The sequence below is a fragment of the Grus americana genome, chromosome 5 (assembly GCF_028858705.1).
Source record: "Grus americana isolate bGruAme1 chromosome 5, bGruAme1.mat, whole genome shotgun sequence".
NCBI classification, from domain to species: domain Eukaryota; kingdom Metazoa; phylum Chordata; class Aves; order Gruiformes; family Gruidae; genus Grus; species Grus americana.
Window position 1 is genome coordinate 36,302,215 of NC_072856.1, and position 20,400 is coordinate 36,322,614.

Consider the following 20,400-nt stretch of genomic DNA (forward strand, 5'->3'; position numbering starts at 1 on the left):
TGCAAACAACTTCAAATACAGTACTTTATTCCTCAGCGTTTACAGCTGTTAACAAAAGCATCTCTCTCAAATCCTGAAAAAAAACCCCCCAACCTATTTTTCAGTTCTTGATCAAACAAAACAATATTCAGGTAGATATTCACTAAGTGTGAATAAACACAAAAATGCTCACAAACATATATGAAAATGTTTTACTCGCAACAGAATTTTTGAAAATACTTATTTTCCCAAGACAAACATACAAAATTTGAGAAGAGGCTTAAATCAATTATTTTCATGATATTACTGCATCTTTTGATAAATTAAAAGCAGACATTCTGATAACAGAGGACAGAGAAGGACACCTCTATGAAATGGGGTGGTGCTTACTTTAGTTTTCAACTACTGACTTCACATTTTGGAATTATTTAAGAAAAACTGAAATGGCCAGATTAAAAAACCAAAATCTCCAACCTATTTAAATTTCCATCTTTTATATGGTCTACATAAATGTAACTGAAATCTGATACTGAAATAATGTAACTGTTAGAATTACACATGGGCACATAGCTGGTTCACTTGATTCAGGTTTACTTTGTTCAGAACTGTCCTGCCTGCTACCAACAGCATAAAGTGATTAGTGTAAAAGCACCAAGGCACATCCACGGTTACAACAGTTCAACTAAACCAGTGCGACTTCACATCTTAAGACTGATGAAATCTTTATGCATAGATAAACCATTTGATTTTCCCAACATATTTCCATGGTGCAGCCCAGTGCTTCACTGCTGTTTGGAAATTACTTGTAGTAAAAATAACATTGGGATGAGCAAACAGAATTTTACATTAAGGCTTTGGTTGCTAAAACCAAATCTGTCCTTCCTTTGCTGACCAACACTTCAGCTCCAAGGCCAGCAGCGTCACTTGGTATGTCATCAATTTGTGAAGTTAAGCCGTTATTGCAAGAGTTCACATCCAAGCAAGGAAAACTCCTGCCCTTTTTTTGTTAGGCACCTGCTGGGACCCTAAAGTAAGGCTGGATCTATCACATCACAGCAGCATTCTCAAGCAGACTATGATCAGAGAGGAAATAACAGAAGAGAAACTTTTGAAGTTCATCTAGATTAAAGTTTCAAATGAAATGATAGTGATGGCTAATTAATAAAATCTGACACAGGCTACTGAAGGAGATAATAATTTGATTTTGAACCAAGCTTTACCATCATGCATGAAGCTGCCTATGGAACGGGACATGATGCACCTGTTCCTGAAGGGAAAACATCTTCTTTAAAGCATACCAAATATGGACACCAATAGGAAATCTGTGCAAAAATAACTCATAACTGTGGTACATAAAACTAAAATCAAATTCTAAAGTTCAACCTGCAGTTAAGCCTACAGCTACATACTCAAAGTGCTTCAAGGTTTCAGTGCTATGCAATCTACAGACACCCCTAGGTTTATCAGATGCTGTCCCAAACCTCTCTGCAGTACCCTGATGAATCCTGTCATGAGTATATACTTGTGCATCATCTCCCCGTTCCACCTCTGTACTCAGGAGTGGCCTCAGAGCAGGAGAGGAGATCTATACGACGCTGGGCAACAGAAACTCTTTTCTTTAACTGGCCACTCTAAATTTAATTCCTGTCCACATGTATTTACAGCTTTAATTGTATGAAAGCGAACTCCTTCTACAGTAACACTGTCTGTGAAGAAGGTGGCATCCATACTGTATCAAGACAGAGTTTCTTTTAGGTTATCAGTCCAATTGGCTGGTGGAGTAAGAAACAGAAATCACTGAGTAAGGGCAACTGCTGTATGAGATGTCTCTTAGCTGAGCAGCTGGCGATTCCCGAACAGAGCAGGCAGGGGAGAAAACAAAAAAAGGGGGGGTGGGGGTGGGAGTGTGGGAAGAAATGGTATGTGCTTTCTCAGCTTACTAAACCTTTATGTCTCATGGCTGATTCAGAAGGAGTATATAAATGAACTCTTACCAGACATGATGGCTGCAGAAGTTTCCTGCCCAATCTGATCTTAAACTATTTTTATGAAACATCAATAAAATGGAGAACAGGTAAAATGAAAAGAGACAGTATCAAAACTCACCATGATTCTGAGTTTACGGTACACACTCTGACCTTCAAATAGTCTGCGATATATTTATGAACACACAAAACAACCTGATTTTATTAGTTTCTGTAGAGTATTAATTCAGAATGTTACTTTTATGAGATATTCTGGAAGAATAAGAAACCTAATTGAATTATTTTGACCAAAGCCTTAAGGATTTCAACATTTGACATTAAAATTTGTTTACACGTCCCACATGAAAACTAGATGAAAAGAAACAGCCTGAAAGCAGTCTTTTAGAAGTGCTTCCATCCGGTTCTTAAGCCTATTTTCGTTTTTCTACACAGCATTTTGGAGCAGAGGAGTGGACATGCAACATGCAATAACTAGAGAGGCCTGAACATTAAATAATGTATGTTTTGTTTGTTTAGAAAGGGATTTATTCAGTTTTTTGAGGCTTATTTTAAATAAAATGACATATTTAAAAACACCATATGAGCAGTACGAAAAACAAGGACTTCAGTCATCACATTTTAGTATAAAAGTTCTGTTCAGTTAACTAAAAGAATTCAATGACAACATCAGTTGGTCTAATGCAATGATTCATATGGTCATACCTAATTCTAACCTAAACCCAAGTTAACATATCTAGATTCCTGACGCCAGTAAACACCACCACTATATTTTGCCAGTTACTCTGTTACTATTTACAGTGTTTTAGTATCTTCGGTATCCTCCCCCTCCTCTTCCACCATATGGATCACCATAGCCTCCCCTGCCACTGTAACCTCCCCTGCCACCGTAATCTCCCCTGCCACCTTGGAAGCCACCTCCCCCTCTTCCACCACCTCTGAACCCCCCACCTCCAAAACCACCACCACCACCTCCTCCTCTACCTCCTCCACCCCCCCAGTTGCCCCTTCCACCCCCACCCCCACCTCCCCAGCCACCTCTTCCACCACCTTCTTGTCTTTTTTGCCAAGGAGGCATTTCGGGAGGAGGTGGTTCAATCTCTGTTGGTCTGCCTCCACGGTCAGGGACTCTCCCCATCAGAACCTATATGGAAAAATAGCTCATTTTTAGTTTTCAAAAATAGTAATAATAACTGGAAGGGGCACAGGGCTCTGCTCCTAGGGACAAAGACATGCTGCCTGCTCTGTACAGGAAATATGGTCCCCTGCAGGATCCCTATTTCCTGTCCTTGTAACTGGCCACAACACAACCAAACTCTGAAAGCAATCCTGTTTTCCACCTGTAAAACTGAAATAACTGCAGCTAGCTAGCTCATACTACTTTCGTGAAATCTTTATGAAGAAAACTACATGTGTGAAGTATCAGTATTACAGTAAGCAATAAACATAATTCATATATAATATATATTCATATGGAAAAGACTCCTTATGATGCTGCTCTTCTACTTAAATTTCAAAGTTCAAGTTCAAACCTAATCACCTGGCATAAAAGCATAAATTGGCAAACCGATGTGCGACTCTAAAAGGAACGCCAGCACGCCTTAGATTATAAACTACTGACACACAAAATACATCACCTGCTGCAGCAACACTTCCAAGGAGAGAAAAAAAGGGATCTTGACTTTGGTGGATATTGCTTATGGTACAAAAGGGGAGACTGTACTGGACAAAGTTACACACAACCTTAAGTTGAAGAATAAAGAGGTATCCAAGTAGGTCTTTTTGTTGCTGTTTTCATATTTCCTAAACTCTCTGTGTGAAGACTGTTAACACAAACTGGTCAGTCGCAGGCACTCCAACTAAAGTTCTCTCAAGAAAAAAAAAAACAACTTTCTCTGAGATCCTGCAATGATTAAGAAATTTCAGAATCTTTGGGATCAAAACATATTAAAGGGTGTCTAAGCGAGGCACAGAACTTGAGGAAAATCTGTAAATAAAGGATTCATAAAAACAGGCTTAGTCACCATTGGAATGGTAAAACTGTTACTCACAAGCTTCAGCTTTTATCACACATGAGAAAGCAGTACAATATTTATTTGTTACTGTAGCCAAACTAAATAATTTTACTTTGCAGCAAAAGGACACTTCCACAGAGACTTTTGTGATTTATAATAGACTGATAAACTAAAGACGCTGGTTTACAAACTGAACTACATAATCCTGGCAACAGATAGGCCAGGAACTGATACCAGAAAGACTTACACGTATCCTTAACTTGAGGTGTGGAGTTCCACTGAACTCAAGAGGTCACTTATGCACACACGTGCACACATATACTCCCGCCACTGTTCCTTCTCTTCTAGACTACTGTTTCATCCTGCTGCATGACTGTGTAATAAGATGAAAAAAGTAGTTGCTGCAATGTTTACTGGAATGCTGCAACCCTTCCTTTCTTAAAGCACCAACTATCTTGCAAAAAAGAAATGAAAACATTAAGCAAAGAGTAGAATTCCAGAATTACTTTTGATAGGGCTGTAAACTCCCATGACCTTATATCACATCCCAGAAAGAAAAAAAGTATACCTTGTTGATCGCACAGACTGTATTTTCCCGTGTTGATCCACTACTGGTTCTTATGATCTTCGATAAATCCTCTCGAGCAGCAAGAAGGTGAGCTAGCGTAATAGTTGACTTTGGAGATAATGCATAGCGCTTGGGCTGATAGATTCGTGCTATGTCATCTGTTTTTACCTAAATGATAAAATCAAACGCAACTTACTTGCTAGGCATAAAACACACACTTATCATAAACCATGTATTGGTCTCAGCAAGTTTCAATTTGAACACAGGGTGTAATGTCTGAAAATCTAGGTTATCTTGCAAAATATAGTGCCAGTTCTTACCAATTCTCTTCATACTGATGGAGCTATTGGACAAAAAATGCTGCCAATTACGTTTAACTGATGCTGAAACTTCACACCATTACAAAAGAAACTCTCTTATCCACCAGCATCAAGTAGATTCTTTGATGTTTTCCAATATATCTAAAGACTAAAATTTAAGAATCCAAACTGCTCTCTCAAGCGCTTTACATAGCCATATTTAACAGATCATTTCTAAATGTGATGCAAACAAAGCTTCAAAGTAAGTTCGATTTGTGGAAAAAAAAAAAATTTAAAATGTAGCAATGCAGCAAAACACTTGTGCAAGCCATGAAAAAGTGAGACTGAGAAGGGGAGAAAATAAGTTTTTTTTCCAAACACACTTTGATGTTTCATTTAACAAAAAAAGAAAAATAGATACACTTTCTGGGAACATCTAGCACGATCTTCAGAGTAAAAAAATTTAAATTTGATGGACCAGACAACAGGTGCAATTATTACACCATTTATGGATCCATTTCAGTCTGAAAACTTACCCCTCTTGGGGACTGAACAAGTTAAAAAAACCCAACCAAACACAAAAAACGCCACACCATCAAAAGCAGAGAAAGGTATCAATACCTATTTAATGGTGGGGAAAAAAAGGCAAGCTACCAAATAAATTAAAAAAGGACAATAATTTGCCTCTTGGCTTAAAAAAAATAAATAAATTATATCAATGCCAAAACATTTTCAATCCTCTAAAGCTTCTTGGAGAAGTTATGAACAGATATTTTTACAACAGAAATAAGGAAAAAAGATTAAAAATCATAGGTAATCTTGAATTAATATGTAACCTGGTTATTTCTGTAACTGCATACTATTTTCACATCAACAGTCTTTATAAGACAGGAAGATGAATCATCTTACTACTTTATCATCATTAAAAATCTCTTTAAACTATTGTTCTATTGTGAAAGTGTATTCTTTGTTTTTCTTGTTGTTTGAATGGAATAATATCAAGTGACTTAAAGTTTTAGTCCATTTAAGCTAGCCATCAGTTAACATCAACTACATTTTAGAAGTATACTTTAAATCTGAAAATATATAGTTGCATTTGTACAGCTACAAGGAAGTTACAGACGTAGGGACATCTCCTGGCTTCTGTGAGCTAAATGCCCTCCTTTTCCTTTCCTGCAGCGTAAAAGCATTCACAACCCCCGCAGAAATGAAATAGCGAGCCATTCCGATGCAGCACAGCAGCACCAAGACCCAGGTCCTCCAGTGATGCTTAGTGAGCTTCATGAAACTGACTCTGTCTGCATGTGTCAATAACAAACTGTGACACCAGAAAGACTTGTAACAACCCACACTTTCAGTAAGCTTTCCAAGTTTTAAATATAACGATCCTTTGGAAGGAAAGTTGATCTTGCAGCTCATGAGCAAAAACATCTGCCTCCAGCTTCCCACAGGTTTATTCATCAAATTACAATTATTTTTTTATCTTATCGCCCTACTCTCTTGGATAGAAACAATTGCTACTTCTAGCTCAGAAATATCAAGACTAGTTAAACCGTGACTATTTTTTTAATATACAGAGAGTGCTAGGAAATAGTACAAATGAAATGATCACAATTAAAATGACACCAGCAGAACAAACCCACAGGAGTAGTTTGGAAGTTTTAGCCATCTGAAGGATTACAAGAAATTGTGGGGTTTTTTCATACAAGCTGCTATTCAAATAACCTGTTCAACTGACCATCTGTTTATTCAGTAGCTTTGAATTGAAGATATGTGGCAGTCACTGTAATGTTGCTGCCTTTACGGGGGGTCACTCTTTGCACTCAATCTACGTTAAGGACCATGGTTTGTCTTCCTTTTGCATCTGCGTGAGAAATGCTGAGGTCCCCCCAGTTTACTTGATTGGAGGGAGGTGAGAACACCCCAACAGAGGATGCTAGAATTTGTAATTGTGAAGCTATAAACAGTCACAAAAGACGAACTGTGCCATCTGGTCAAATCCTTCTCCTTCCTCAATATCTAGGACTTGGATGCTACAACCCGGGATGAGAAACTGGTTGGAAAGAAGACAACAGTAATGGAAGTGTATTTACACCGTATGTATATTCGGTAGGAAGACCTGGGGAACTGTAGCAGACTCCCACCTACAGGAAGCAAAAAATACAGCAAGCTTACCTTTGCTCTATCAGACCAGCCAAAAGACTGTACTGTCACATCTAGCCTCTTCATTAACATACGTCTGCGACATTCGTACTCACTGCGAAGAGCATCATTGATTTTTTCCAATCTTTCCTGCAGTGTTACAATGAAAAACCCAAACACTGAAATCTATTAAGTTATAGAAGTCAATGTGAAGTTAATCCCATTTGGCAACTAAGATGTCTATCCCTGGGTGACCACTATAAACTACATAAAATTAGGGGTGCATCGGTGTAGTGCTACAGTAGTATGCATACACAAAATATTTTGAAAGTTAAGAAGTGGATGAATCAACACCAAGTCTGTTTTATAACATTAATTCTGGAAGTATCTGATTAGCATTGTTAATATTTAGCAACTGAATTTTAGTATTAATATTTAGCAATAGAACAGTGACTGTAAAATGGACAAAGTTAGATGAAGCCATACGCATTAATTTTGACCATCCTGTTAAATACAGAAAAGAAATGGAAAGACTTTTTCTTACCACTTGGTCAGAATTCAGAGGTTTTGTTAGCAGCGATTTCCCCACATGGTTATTTTGAACTTTTGAGAGAATGTCCTTTATCTAAAACAAAACACATACTTCTTCTCAGAACACAAATTATATTTACATTTATTTCAGCACGATTTGCTGCAATCACAATTCACTAGTCGTAAGATCAAATACGGCACATTTGTTTTAGCAGACTCAAACAGATACGCATCTTCTGGCTTATCATCCATTACAAAAAGATTTCCTGAATACTTTCACTAATGATCAACCTCTATACAAAAATATTTTATGGCACACCATTTCTCCTCCCAATTATAACAGAATGATATCTATATGGCAAGTTTATCAAGTCCATATAAGCAGTAGCGCTAGTTAAATTACTCATTTTACTTATTACCAAGTGTTTTAAGTACAACGAAGGAAATGTAACAACTGAAAGCTAGGCATTCTGTTGTCAACTGATAGACTTGGCTACAAATACCTGGTGATTGGTGCTAGTAAGAAAGGCAGGAGATACTATAGGTATACAGTCATTCTTTCTCACTAATTTTCTTCTAATCCTATAATTGGTTCCATTTAACATTAAGACTTTTGCATTCACTCCCTATCAGCCTTCCATTAGTTTTTTGCCCTTAATAATCGGGGATGACATATGCTCTCTCTTTCTGCCTTCCAAACGCCACTGCATTCTCCTCTGTCATTACAGGAAACCTCCACCTTCTCTTCTTGAAGGAACTTCCTTTGGCACAGCTCTTCTAAAACCATTATCATGAACAACACTCATACCTAACTTTATGGCCAGCTGATTTTTCATCTGGATGAGACTCCATGCATATTATTGTTCCTGCAAGTTTTGCACACAGTCTGATGGGGAGAACATCATCTTCATTTGCTTTTGTAAATAATTATGGGGAACTAAGTCAAACAAGTCTAAAACTAGAGTTAATTTTCTTTTACATGTCACAAGGAAGGATTAAGGTAGTGCATGATCGACAGTAAAACCTGTAGCTGAGGACAGCCATTAGATACATTGGCAAGGATTGTAAGACTTCATGTAGGCACGGAGGCATTTACACTGAATTTATCATAAAGGTAAGGTTCAAAGCTCATTCTTCCAGTATTATCTTAGTTCATCTTGTCAGAGTTTTGAGCTCTACATATTATAGAAATATCAACCTCCAGTGATCACTATAAAAAAATTCTAGGAGACAAAAATCAAATTCTAGAGCACCTAGTTAATTGAGTAAAGAAAGTTCCTTGAAAAAGAATACTTGATAAATCAATTCTCATATTTCACGGTTTCTATAATTATCTCCTTTTCCTTTTTTTGCATATACCAAGGAAAGAATCTCATCTCAAATTTTGTGTGAAAACCAAGGTGTATATTTTGTTCTTTTTACACCACCTTTGGGTGGCATTGGGGCAAGTTAAAAACATAATACGCCCAGAAAAAGTCAGAAGTAAAAAGTGTTGTGCAGTGAGCAAGTTATGGCAAAACAGCATTTTGACTCCAGCAGAAAAGACAGCCTAGTAGTATCTGAAAAGTGGCCATCTAGTACTGTAATATTCCCTGCTATCATACTCCACCCATATCAAAAAAGACATTACAATAAGGGGTGAAGTTCAGTTCCATGTACTTTAGTGATCCCCACACTCCTCTTTCTCTGTTAATTCTTGCTTCTTTGTAACCTTTATATTCTTTACAAAAAGCCCTCCAGGGTTGTCTGATTTGTCTGACTTCTAAATGTAGCAAACTTGGTTTGATTTTAGTGAAGCATGTACATGATGCCTCTCATAATGTACTTCAAAATTCAAATGTACCTAAGCACAAACTATGCTTGAATTTAAACAAATGTCTAAAGAATCAAAACCTAAAGTTAATAATTAACAATATAGTAAGATCAGCATGACAGCAAGAGATGAAGAAATCAGTAATTAGTATCAAAGAAAGAATAAATGGCAGATTAATTAAAAATTGTAATAGGCATGAGGTATCTATCCATATACCATTAAGGCCAGAAATGCAACCTCAAAGGTTCAAATGAGTTGAAAGAAAGAGAGTCTATCAAAGTGAGATTGGCTGCTGGAAAAAAAACAACACAACAAAACCAAAACAAATCCTCAATGTAATTTATAGCTACAGAATGAAAGGAAATCTGGAAACCAGTGATGCTGAATACTATCTAGAGATTAGAATTATTGCAAGTTTGCAGCTGCAAGGGCAGCTAGGAGGTAAATACAACACTGGGCTCCACAGACAAAAGCAATACATTCTGCCATCACAAGTTGATCGCAATTAAAAAACTTAACCCAACACTGCGTACTCCTGATCTCCCTAAACTAAAAAATGGAAGGAAGTTTAGAGAGAACAATTAAGGTAGATAATCAGTGAAAATCAGAACTGGAAGAAACAAGAGCAGCTAAACGAAACAATCCTTTATTGACTGGGAAACTGTCCCCAGATTTCTGCAACCTTTTCTTTCCAAGTTAAAGAGGAGATCTATGTAATTTTATCCAGTGACAGATTTATTAACCAGGCAACATTTAAGAAGGAATCTTTTCACTGATGAACTAACTGGTCTACATTCATGTTTGTGACACACTGTAAAGTCATACGCAGATTACTGAATCTCCACTTTACTCGCTCGCTCCCATCAGCAGGACTGAGGGCATATCCTACAACTATAACGGGGAAATAAGCTGAGCTGCCTCACAGTTGCAGAATACATCATCCAGCCTTGAGTGACAGCAGGGCTACGAGCACAGGAGCTTCGACATACATCCTGTCTGCCAGAGGACAAGGGTACAACTGATGTGAGAATCTACGTTATGACCCACATACCTAAACATGACAGTTGCCCTAGATTAAGAAGAATAAGCAGGAGTTGAAAAAAAACCCACCACCGCCAAAACCCAGAAAGAAGTGTGCATGTCTAAGTGGGAACGATACCAAAAGCAGTGCACAGATAAAAGAACAGTGAAAACATAGTCATAGAAATGCAAAATAAATTCTAACAGCCAAATCATCCTGAAGTTCTCACACACTCAGCTGTAAAAAGCAAACCAATTAATGGTTTGCTAGATGGAGGCAAATATATTTGACTATTCGACATATTGTGTAATCGGTGACCTCGGTAACATTAAATATTTATGGGATTGCTTTGGAAGTTCATATACACTCTAAAAATAGTTTAAAAACAAATCAGTTAATTGATATGTTTGAGACAAAAATATTGACTTCAAAATCTGCTGTATAAAAATATACAGTTATTCTGTTGTTACCAAATGAAGCATATTTTTATGTATTGAACATGACATTTCTCATCTGTTTTATACATCTATACTCCTTTAAAAAAAAATTAGGTCACATTTCACTACCCTGTTCCATATACTTATTAATTACCTTTACCCTCTGTCAAAATAAAGTGGTAATTTTTATGTTTAACACCATTTGCACAGATAAACATCATATATGCATGCACCTCCAGAGTTTCCAAGATTCTGACATGGAGAGAGGTGTCATTTTACTAATTTAAGTTAAACTATCAACAGTTTAACATTGTCTTAATTAGCCATAAAGTGTACCACACAGTTGCAGAAAGATCACCTAAAATCTCAAGCACAAAATATTTTTAACCCATCCTCTGCCTCTCTTCCATTTACCTGCAGATCATTTTAAGTTCAGCATTTATCTAAAGTTAAAGACATTTTAGTTTAAACTCTATGTCTGGTGAATAGGACAACTCTTTCATCTTGTTCCCTGCAACTACATCGATACTTAAAATACAGGCACAAGTATGTCTGTACAGTTAATAAACACTAACGGTTAAAAGCAACACGCTAACTTAAATATGAAGAAGTTCTAGGAAGTATTCCCAAATATTTTTAAAGATATTCTTCTCATAATTCAGTTAAATCTTATTTTAGTTTGGATTTAATTTCTTTGGTAATCCTTTATAGATTCTTTTCTTTCTCTACTAATAGGGGACTACTTTTCCCACATTATAAAACAAATAGTGCAGGCAAAAAAATTTACAAGTCTTGCGAATAATATCGTATTAAGAAGTCTTTCAAATAAACAGTATTAGAATGTCACTTTGTAATTAGATGTGAAACTCACATTAGCTTGATTGGAAAAAAGCCAGATGTGAGTATGAGTTACAAAGCACGACGCTGGTATAAACTTTTCTGAATCTTGGATCAATGTTCATTTAGAATTTCTGGTGGTTCTGGTACTAAATTTCAGAATGCCCCGGAGAGTTACCCTGTGAAAATATACTTTACAAGGGAACAGCATCTTAAAAAAACAACTAAAAATTACTATTAGTTTTTCAGTGATATAGAATAAAGTAAAATATATGTAGTGGTAGGAGGCTGTAATACTGTCAATGAATCTCTCACATTTTATTATGTATGTTGATAACCACTACCCCAGTTTATTGCAGGAGATGCAAATTTAAAAGGTATTTCCTATGACTGCATACTCAAAATTTGAGCTACTATAAAATTCACAGCTTGAATGAAGAAAACAATCCTGACTTTATACTCATCTTTTAAATAAACTAATAAATCATTAAAAACAATCAATGTGCTAACATTCCATACCAAAATACAATGTGTGATCTGTCCCTTTGGTAGATTGCTGCTGCACAGCCAAACTATTCTCAGAACTATTCCCACAGCTACTGACAATGCTGAAGATGCTAGACAGAGACAAAGAGTAGACATGTTGAAATGCTGCAGATACATTTGCAAATGCAATAAAAATGCTAGATTAGTATGCAATATTCTATTTCAAATGATACAGTATAATACTAAAAATCAGTGGTGCAATTTTACACAGAACCTAATTAAATCAGAAGCAACAAAATATTAAAAAAAAAGGATCACTGCAAGTGAATTTTTGCAAGAATCTAAATAAAAGTAACAAACGGCACTCTGAAAAAAATGTTTACAAAGCTAATGAATTCCGATCGGTGGTATCATCATTCTAACGCAGAAATATCTACAAATGTCAGTGTCTAACTCTGTACTGTATCAAAATAACTCTGAACCTGTGCCACATTAAAGTAAGGGATGAAGGACAAGGAAACATACAGAAGAAATTTTCCAAAATCTCTTGAGAGGGAGGAAGAGAATCCTTTGTTTGTAAGGGATGAAACATGCAGAGAACAAATTACACTATTAATTTGGAGTCACAGAAGACGAATGAACTAGTCTTGCCACCCTTCTACACTCTGAAGCGAATACAAGTGACATAACCACTGTGGAACCAACAGACCTGGAAACCGTCACAAAATAGCTGAGGTAGTATTATTTAAAAAAAAAAAATAAAAAAAGATAACAAGTTTTACAGATTCTGCCCATTTGCTCATTTTAGTACTTGTGAAACTGTAACAGTAAGACCCTACACACCAATACAAGCCTGTGATCCTGTCTGAAAGGGAATCTTGGACTTTTTGCAAAAGGTGACACATACCAGGAGTCGAATAATTCAAAGAAAACTTTCTAGACTGTGTGTATGCATGTGAAGGAACTGACCCATCAGGTCTGATCTTGCTGTCCTCCAACTGCAGAACTAGAGTCCTACACCTTCAACATGGGATGAAACTAAATCTGTACCCAACAAGGGAAGCAAGGAAGTGAGGAAGGCCACTGCCCATGGCTGCAGCCTACAAACCCACATGGATGTAAGCACAGCTAACACCCACAGAGGGAGATCAACAGTACTAGGCAAGTTTCAATCAGTTATTAGTTGGAAGTCTGACATTTTAATCCTCAGAAAACAGTGCTAGAATTACTTCTTCATTCTTTCAAATATATTTAATGGAAAGACTGGATATAAAGATCTCATTAGAATGAAATAGATCTAGCACAGTAATAGTGCAGGAATAGGCATTTCCACCATCACCTGGATGCTGCTTTTTATACATGCATCTATTAAAGGTTTTGTCTTGTCACGCTAAACAGATGTAAGAAAACCATGCAAGTAACAGGCCTTCCCTCCCCAAAACCTCTGAATGTTCAACTGCCCATTGGGCAATGAGGAGAGGAGGAAGAAAAAAAAAACCACCAGCATAATCATGTAAAATTATTAAACTCAAAGAGCAGCAGCAGCAGGAGATTCTTTCCATGTATCTCTCATAATTCGTAGAGGTGATCAGTCACCCATTGTCTCCCCAAATGCTAGGGAGAAATAAAGAGTAAAGCTTTTAGCTGCCTGACGAAGATAAATTCAACCCCAGGAGTGGAAGATTCCACCCTACGATCGACAATGAGGAAGTCAGATTAAGGATCACATCAGTGAAGTGAGTTAGAAACTGGTGGGATGCAACTGAAAGAACCATCCTGTCGAATAAGGTTTAAGTTGGCTTATTGACACGCTAACTTGGCAATTCAGGCATTTTCATCCTCTTCTGTAGCTAAGGAAATGGCACTAACAAAACAATACTTGCAATTAAGAAATTCATAAGCTAAAAAGCAAAAATCTATGTTTTGGATATTAAATTTAAATACATCCCAGAAACGACTAGAGGTACATAAATGTGCAATCAGGTATTATTCAAAGTCATCTGCTTGCTGCAGCACATTGAATGGGTAACAGGAAAACCATGTTACTTCAACTCATACCCTAAATTTGCATGGTAAATATGCCTCATCAGGTACATCACATCCTCAGGGAAATGGCGAAATACTTCACCTCATAACTAAAACAGTTTAACTTGAACACTAAGCTGGCTTTCCGAATAAAAATTCCTTTGCACTTGTCAGGTGGTGCTTTTGTGGACTAGACTAATATCCAAGATGAATGCCTACAGAGATAACAGTTTAACAATAGAGAGAACACGTAAAAGCCCATACCTTTTGTTCCACATTGGTTAACAAGGGAGGAATATCAGACGAGGAGTTTGGCAGGCCCAGTGCATCGCAAATAGCTTGCACTTCCTGATAGATTTCATTGTGCTTTTCCAAATGAGAGCCTTTAATTTTCTTGCTGTGCAATATCTTTAAAGCCTGAAGTTCTGTACTTAGAAATACTAGAGAGAAAAGCGTCATAATGGCAGATTTAGAGACACTTGAATAATTCTGCATCCACATTCTCATATACAAATATATACATTTATAATAAGACCATGATAAAAGGGAGACACTATCAGTTTCCCATTCTTTCTCTGAACTAACTCTCGCCTGACTTCCTACCTTCAGACTACACATTGTGTTTAACTGCTTAACCCACTTCCGCCACCAGACCCCTAGCTCCTTGGCTAATTTCGTATTATCGGACTGGTTCCTGTTGCTACTCCTTTGTCCAAGTCCAGCTTAAACCTAGACTTTGCTTTGAATCACATATATTTTCTTATAAGCTGCCCAGAAACCTCTCAGAAACGTGGGAAGCAAGGTCTCGGTTTTGGCTGAGTTGGAACTGGATCAAGAGAGGGATCAGGAGGCCTCAGTATGTTGACCCATACTTCGCAAAGGAATTTTAGTTTCTACTAAAGGAGTTTTCTAATAGTTTTCTATTTTCCACTTCTGCAGAAGTGAGCTGATGCATGCTCAGCTAGGTTGTAATGATTGTATACAAATACACATAGAGAACTATTTAAATTGTACAATAATGACAGAACATGCATGTAAAATACTGTAATATAAATGGGAAAAATAGTTATAACTTACAGAGGAGTTTAAGACAATCTTCCTTCTCTCTTAATCTGTCCTTGATGTCTCCAGATATAAGTGATGAATACGGACAAGCCATTTCTCTCAGAAAGCCACTAATCTCAAGCTGGAAGCTCTCTATATCTTTATCACCTATGGGAATAAATAAATGCAAAGCAAATGTTTTTTTACAGAAACATCACACTCTAATCTTCTCAACTTATACATTTAAATTGCACGTTTCAACAGCCCAGACAAAGATTTACCTCCTACCACCCTAGTAACATTTTCTTTTTTCTTAAAGTAGTCCTACATACAAGTGGACAAGCCTTTTAGTAGCTACGGCAATATTGTACGCATGTTTTAAATGAGAAGGTGATGTTACAGCAGTCTTTGAAGATACGAATGCAAATGATTGGAATGAACCAGCAATTCATGCCTAGCAGAATAACAGTCAGTGCTTATTTCTTCTTCAGATCATAGGAACATCACTATCAAGTGAACAGGTTATGTCACAAAACAGCATATCACAGTAATTAATTTTCTGATTAACAACTTACAGGAGTCATGAGCTCATTATTTTCAATGATTGTTTTTAGTTTTACTATTTTTTTGTGAAAACATAAGCAGTATAAAATCTCATCCAAGTTCCAGCACTCAACAGAAAGAATCAGGTCGCTAACAAGCGACTCGCGTATCTATGCACAGTGCTGAATGGAACACTGCATTGGAACTACTAACTGAAAATACCAGGCACTGGAATTTAAGCCACCAAAATATGATTACATATAACAACCACTCATAGGATGCATGAATGTACTTTTTAGATTTATGTAGATCTAAAAAAAAACCCACTTTTTTTTTTCTTTTGACAGAATCTTCACAAGACAAGGCCTTAATCTAAGAGCCACATACACGCAAATATCAGCCTCGGTCTGGCTACCTTTTGGCTATCTTCTAAACGTCAACACTGTAATTTCACTATTGGCTGAACAATATGGGTCTAAATCCACTGAACAAATACTAAGTTGCATCAATAAATTAACATTCGTATACCATCTGTTGAAGTGATGCTTTCTTCCATGTTACAAAGTGACTTTATTTGGGAACCTAACCAAACGCAAAGCTCAAAAAATTCTGGTGAAGACAATCCATTTTCTGCTGCTTTGTTCAGGGCTTCCTCCTCCAACAGAGGACCCGTGTACCTGCACAGAGACATAAACATCAGCATTACGAAGTAAGTTCAACATAAAATATACACATCTTAAAATCATTTTAATATAAGCTGGTTCGTAACTACACCGAAAGAAATTAATCTTTGTAAGTCACTTTTGTCAAGGAATAATTGAGACTTTTTTGAAACATGCCAAAAAATGAGTGGTAATTTATAAACAGAATGGCTTGTCAGAAAACAGGAGGCGGGCATTTCACACGTGCGTATGAAAACAGTTTCATGCCTCAGTACATGCTAAATGCACAAGAATTCGAGTATTAATTCAAGTGTTTAGACAAACGAATTTCCTTCTGCCATTAACAACCCACTGCCCTAGAGTACTGGCAATAAGATAACTGAAAACTAAACTAAGTTTCACGTTGTTGCTGCTCTGTTGCATCCGAAGCACCTTCGCGGGAGGCAGGCGGGCACGAACCGGGCGGCGGGCACGGCCCGGGCAGCGGGAGACCCGGCCGGCGGGAGACCCGGCCGCCCCCGCAGAGGCGCTGCCCGGACAGCCCCGGCCTCCCCGCGCTTTTAACCCCCTGTACCCGGAGAAGCGCCCGTGCAGCCACGCTTCCTTCGTCTTCCCCCATTACAACCAGGGCAAGCCCAACGCAGACGCCGTGACCCCGCTCCCGGGCGAGGCCAGAGGCCCAGCCCCAGCCGCCGTCGGGCCTCCCCCGGCACCCGCCGGAACGCGGGGCCCGTCCCTCCGCCGCCCCCTGGCTCCCCGCCGCGCTCCGTTCCGCTCCCCTCCGCCCCCCCGCCTCCGGCCCGGCCTCCCGGCGCGGCGAAGGAGCTCCGCTCCGCGCACGGCCGGGTAGCGCAGCGGCGGGCTCCCCTCGGCCCTTCGCCCCGCGAAGGGGGAGCCGCAGCTGCTCCCCGATTACCCCAAGGCCTCCAGCGCGTCCAAGATGTCGCACTCCATCTTCAGGCCGGGCGCCAGCTCCCTCATGCCGGCGCCGCGGCTCCCCGCCGCGCTGCGCTGTGCCCTCCTCAAACCGGCCCTCCGCAACCTGCGCCCGCCACTGCGTTCCGCCGCCGAAGGCCCCGGGCCCGGCGGGAGGCCTCGGGCTGCCCCCGCCCCCTCTCCCGGCGGCTGCCTGCCCCGCTCGGAGGGGCTGCAGGGCCGCCCTGTGCCACCGAGTCGCACATAGCTGGAGATGACCTTACGTACAGGCCGGCCCTTGCTTTCCTCCCTTACTGAGGAGCATCCAACCGCCCTCACCCTGTCCTGGCGGGGTTCATCTCCTGGCTCTACGGCTGTCCCTGCTGCCCAGCTCCGGATTTGGCCCCAAACCGCTGCCCGCTGCAGTCAGTTCACCCGTCACCCCTGCTCCATCAGGTACCAGCCACCTGGAGAAATACGGGACCAAGAGAGACCACGGCCACCCTTTCGGCCTCCAGACATGGCTCGTGCCTAGGGATCCAGCTCTGCCACCCACAGACCCTTACAGCCTGCCCCACGCCTGGTTTGGGACGTGGTGAACAAAAGCAGGTTCGTAGGCTGGACGCCTGCAAGTATTTCTGGGATGTCTCTGAATTTCAAACTGTGAAACTGCCTGAGGCCCTGCAGACTGTGAATGCAGGCCCCTGTAGCATGGTTTTCCGCTGTGGGGGGCCTCTGCCCTGCCCCAGGGCCTGGCAGGGACCGGCTTCCAGAGCCTGGTTGAATTTAAAATCCAGGTTGTTTATGATATTTTTAATACATTACAGAGGGAAGCTAGGATAGGTGGGTTATGTTGTACTGACAGACGTGATGGTACCAGCTATGAGCGTGACCGGCTGCTCCTGACCGAGGAGTTTCTATCTGGATGTGGCCGTTGGGATGCAGACCTTGGAAGCGCCATACAGCTTTGTAGTCTATTTTGAGACGTCTGGGTTTTCATTTCCAAGTGACAGCAATGTCAAGAGAGAGACATAAACTAGCGCCAGCTTTTTTTGTCTGTTTGGTCCCAAACTATCCCTGTTTTATACCTCACACACAGCCACTTCTGGTGAAGCATCTCCCAAATTCCCTCTAAAACAATACTGTTACTTTAGCTCCTCAGAGGTTTTTTATTTCATCTAGCTCAGCCGTAGACTCCTATCTTTCCTATTAACTAGAAGGAAAATTCTACTTTTTTTAACCAGCGTTGTCTTATATGGACCTTCAGAAAATCCAGCGGCTGAATCTGTGATGAACACCTGTAAAGGCATGCAATCAGATGGACGTAATTGACACATAGATATTCTTAATGAGCAAAATCTCCACATTTTTTGTAGCAACTATTTTGAATTATTTCCATTTAGCAGAAGACGTGGCTTTATTGAGTACTAAGCTTTTTTAAAAAAAAAAAAGAAAATCAGGACAGCCATGACATCCTCACACACACAGAGACAGATATCTAGAAATTGAAAACATAATTTATGGCAGTTGGTGGAAAGAAGAGCATCTTAAAGTCTGATAGGCTTATGTCGACCATATGATGTACATCAGCGCCAGGAGCTCAGCGGTCTCTTTCACAACTCTCAACCGTGTCTTGCTCCATATGACTGAGCTTTAAGAGGACTTTTGTTTCAAATGGGTTAACATCATAATTTCTCTAAATGAAGGAGCATGCATCTGAGAGCAGAGATTCTGAAAATAAGAACTCTTACTCCTGTTTAAACAACAATAATATCCAATTAATAGTGTCCAATTAATAGAGTGAGAAAACAAGATGCTCAGAAATAGAGAGTTTTGCTTCCCTTTCTTAAGTTGTAGCTTTATGCAACCTGCAGTGAATCATCACTGTACAGTTGTTCTGAGAAACCAAGTAGTTTCCGTATCACCCAACAATGCACGCTAAGAAAAAGAACTGGGAACAATTGGAAGTGAAACTGGAAGTGAAACTATCATAACATAATCTAAAACCAAAAAGTAATCTGGGAATTGAGGAGATACTGTGTGGTACAAGTAGGTGGCAGCATTATTCCCTGGGTCGGTCTCTGTAAATCTTGCTGTGTGTTATAAATGTATTTTGCTAATGTATGTTACAGGACGTTACATACCCCAATAATTTCTCCTACTGTCTTTTGATAGTGTTGCATATATATGATAGCCAAGCACATGCATCAATCACTGTTTTAATTCCACAAGATTGTTTTTTTTAATCCTAACTTTTCTATATGGTAGAGATACTACATATATGACGAAATACAGGTCTGAATTTCACAAATTGTGTCTTGAGACCCACAAGTGAAAGACATTTTTGGTTGTGATCATATACTTAGGTTGCCCAACACCTTCTCACAACTTGCCATTCATTCAGTCCAGTCCACAACTTTCTGCATCCCCATTCCTGAGCTTCCCATCCCTGGGCGGGAGGGGGAATCATATTAAAACTGGCTAAAAAATATTTTGTAGCAGCCTACTCCCACGGGAGTGGACTTTGCCTTTGCCGTTTGTAATACACAAATGAGAATACGAAGCCTTTACTTTCACGTGAATGGCATATATGGCTTCAACTGGGTCATCAGCACCCTAGAGCTTTTCGGTTTTGGCCAGGATTTCTTTTTCACTACTCTGCCAGTCAGCCATCTCCCTCAGCAGTCAGGTGAGTCCTGGTGCTAGCATGAGGAAAGAGTAGAAATGCAGAGCCAAGGTCAGAAAATGATGATGGCACTGGATCCACACTGACCCGAATCAGCTTGAACTGATATGAAATGGCGTCTTAATTGAGTATGCAGCTGCGGCTGTCGGCACCTCTCTTAAATATATTGGAAAGTACCCTGAGTTGAAAGCAAGGTGAAGACAGGAATTTGGGGGATAGGTCTTCTGCCAGTTCATATTAAATCTCTACAATTACAAGTCACCTGTAATCTTACTAAAACCCAAAATATATAACTCAATTTTCTATTGATGTTAAACTAAGGTAAATCTCAACCACTTACCGAACTACTTGTATGAATATGACAGCTCGTATGTTGTTACGCTATTCAAAACTGCTGGAGAAGTGTTCCTACTGC

The 20,400-nt window shown here is 39.3% G+C and overlaps 1 protein-coding gene across 2 annotated transcripts; it reads right to left on the reverse strand.

Annotated features, from left to right (window-relative positions):
• On the reverse strand, positions 1–17,457 carry FAM98B (family with sequence similarity 98 member B). 2 transcript variants are annotated; one of them, XM_054828064.1, is made up of 8 exons: positions 17,301–17,457; positions 16,251–16,399; positions 15,213–15,347; positions 14,400–14,575; positions 7,530–7,610; positions 7,019–7,135; positions 4,545–4,712; positions 1–3,105 (listed from the first exon to the last, which is right to left on the reverse strand). In XM_054828064.1, the coding sequence occupies exons 1-8, from the start codon at positions 17,363–17,365 to the stop codon at positions 2,767–2,769; spliced, it is 1,230 nt and encodes a 409-aa protein (XP_054684039.1). In that variant the 5' UTR covers positions 17,366–17,457; the 3' UTR covers positions 1–2,766. The 2 variants fall into 2 exon arrangements, with proteins under 2 accessions (XP_054684039.1, XP_054684040.1); XM_054828065.1 differs by lacking the exon at positions 17,301–17,457 and adding an exon at positions 16,959–17,108.
• Between the last annotated feature and the right edge of the window lie 2,943 nt (positions 17,458–20,400).